The 2,011-nt window shown below is 49.2% G+C and overlaps 1 protein-coding gene across 1 annotated transcript; it reads right to left on the bottom strand.

Moving 5' to 3' along the window:
• Positions 1 to 1,236: 1,236 nt before the first annotated feature.
• Positions 1,237 to 1,781, bottom strand: LOC136548515 (uncharacterized). The gene is made up of 2 exons (XM_066540009.1): positions 1,573 to 1,781; positions 1,237 to 1,477 (listed from the first exon to the last, which is right to left on the bottom strand). The coding sequence occupies exons 1-2, from the start codon at positions 1,779 to 1,781 to the stop codon at positions 1,237 to 1,239; spliced, it is 450 nt and encodes a 149-aa protein (XP_066396106.1).
• Positions 1,782 to 2,011: the final 230 nt, after the last annotated feature.

Genomic DNA, 2,011 nt, shown 5'->3' with positions numbered 1-2,011 from the left:
CCGTCACCAGGTGCGACTTGAAGTAGTGATTTAGCTTCCTCTTGGCGATTAGGACAGCATACAGGAGCTTCTAGATTTGGGAGTAGCGAGTCTTGGAATTGTACAAGACTTTGCTAATGAAGTATACATGAAGCTGCACCTTGAGGGTGTGTCCCTCTTCTTCCTGTTCTACCACTAGGGTAGCACTGACCACTTGCATGGTGGCCACAATGTAAAGCAGAAGTGGTTCTGCATCGGTCGGTGGGACCAGAATCGGGGCTCTCAGTAGGATTTCCTTGACTTTGTCAAGTCCCTCCTAGGCCTCGGGTGTCCATGTAAATTAGTCAGTTTTCTTTAGAAGCTAGTATAGGGGGAGGCCTCATTCACCGAGGCACAAGATAAAGTGGCTAAGCGTGGCAAGGCATCGCATAACTCGTTGTACTCCATTTAGATTATGAATCAGGCCCATCCTCATGGTGGCCAAGATCTTCTCCAGGTTGGCTTCGATGCCATGCTCGGAGACAATGAATCCAAGCAGCATACCCCTTGGGACCATGAAAACACATTTCTCATGGTTGAGTTTGATGTCATTTGCACATAGTTTTGTGAAGGTTTGCTCTAGGTCTGCTATGAGCTGGTCAGCCTATTTGGACTTGACCATGATGTGGTCAATGTAAGCCTCAACGGTTCGGTCAATGAGGTCCTTGAAACACTTAAGCATACACCACTAGTATGTAGCCCCCATGTTTTTTAGACCGAACAGCATTGTGACATATCAGAATGATCCGAATGGGGTGATGAAAGAAGTCATGAGCTGGTCAGATTCTTTCATCATGATCTGATGGTACCCGAACTATGCATTGAGGAAGCAGAGGGTTTCGCACCCTAAGGTCAAGTCGACTACTTGATCTATACATAGCAAAGGAAATGGATCCTTTGGACATGCCTTTATTGAGACTCATGTAGTCAACATAGTCTCAATTTCCCATTCTTTTTTTGTACAAGAATGGGATTGGCTAACCACTCAGGATGATACACTTCATTGATGAATCCGGTTGCCAAAAGATTCATGATCTCCTCACCAATGACGCTGCGCCTCTCCTTGTCGAAGCGACGTAGGCATTACTTTCCTAGCTTGGAGCCTGGCCTAATCTTCAAGGCATGCTCGATGACTTCCCTCGAAATGCCTAGCATGTCCGAGGGTTTCCATACAAAGATATCTCTATTAGCATGGAGGAAGTCAATGAGCATGCCTTCCTATTTGGAGGAAAGTGTGGTGCCAATGCGCACCACTTTGTCCTCGGAGGTGCTTGGGTCTATGAGGACCTCATTGACGCCCTCCATGGGCTCATAAGATCTGATCGACTGCTTGGAGTTGGGTGCTTCCTTGGCGGTCCCCTCCTTGATGACCGCGAGTTCCTCAGAGGTGATAATCACCGAGGCGTGCTCACAGCACTCAACTTTGCACTCAGGCTGACAGTGATGACCCCATGCGGGCCTGGCATCTTGAGCTTTAGGTAAGTGTAGTCAGGGATGACCATGAACTTCACGTAGCATGGTCATCCTAGGATGGCATGGTAGGTTCTATGGAACCTGACCACCTCAAAGGTGAGGGTCTCCATCCTATAGTTGGTCGGATCCTTGAAGGTGATGGGTAGGTCAATGTCCTCAAGTGGTATGGCTTGTTTCCCTAGCTTGATGTAGTGGAAAGGTGCCTCGATCGGTCGGACACGCAATCGATCGATGCCCGCAGCACCAAGCATCTCGGCGTACATGATGTTGAGGCCACTGCCTCCATCCATCAGCACCTTAGTGAGCCACTATGTGCCGACAATCTAGTCGACCATGAGCAGGTACCTTCCTAGCTATGGGACGCTCTTTGGGTGGTCAGATTGGTCAAAGGTGATGGTGGGCTCCAACCACTAGGGGAAAGATGGCATGGCTGGTTCGGCTGCATAGACTTCACGACGCACGAGCTTTCGACGGCACTTTGAGTCATGAGCCGCTGCCCCACTGAAGATCATGAGGTAGC

This window comes from Miscanthus floridulus, chromosome 4 (assembly GCF_019320115.1).
Source record: "Miscanthus floridulus cultivar M001 chromosome 4, ASM1932011v1, whole genome shotgun sequence".
Classification (NCBI taxonomy): Eukaryota; Viridiplantae; Streptophyta; class Magnoliopsida; order Poales; family Poaceae; genus Miscanthus; species Miscanthus floridulus.
Note: the sequence above shows the minus strand (reverse complement) of the source record. Positions and strands in the feature narration are given on the sequence as shown.

Excerpts from the sequence above, each read along its gene's own strand:
- LOC136548515 (XM_066540009.1), bottom strand. The coding sequence starts at position 1,781 with ATGGATGGAGGCAGTGGCCTCAACATCATGTACGCCGAGATGCTTGGT. Across the intron at positions 1,478-1,572 it reads CTCACCTTTGAGGTGGTCAG|GCCCGCATGGGGTCATCACT; the intron begins GTTCCATAGAAC and ends TCAAGATGCCAG.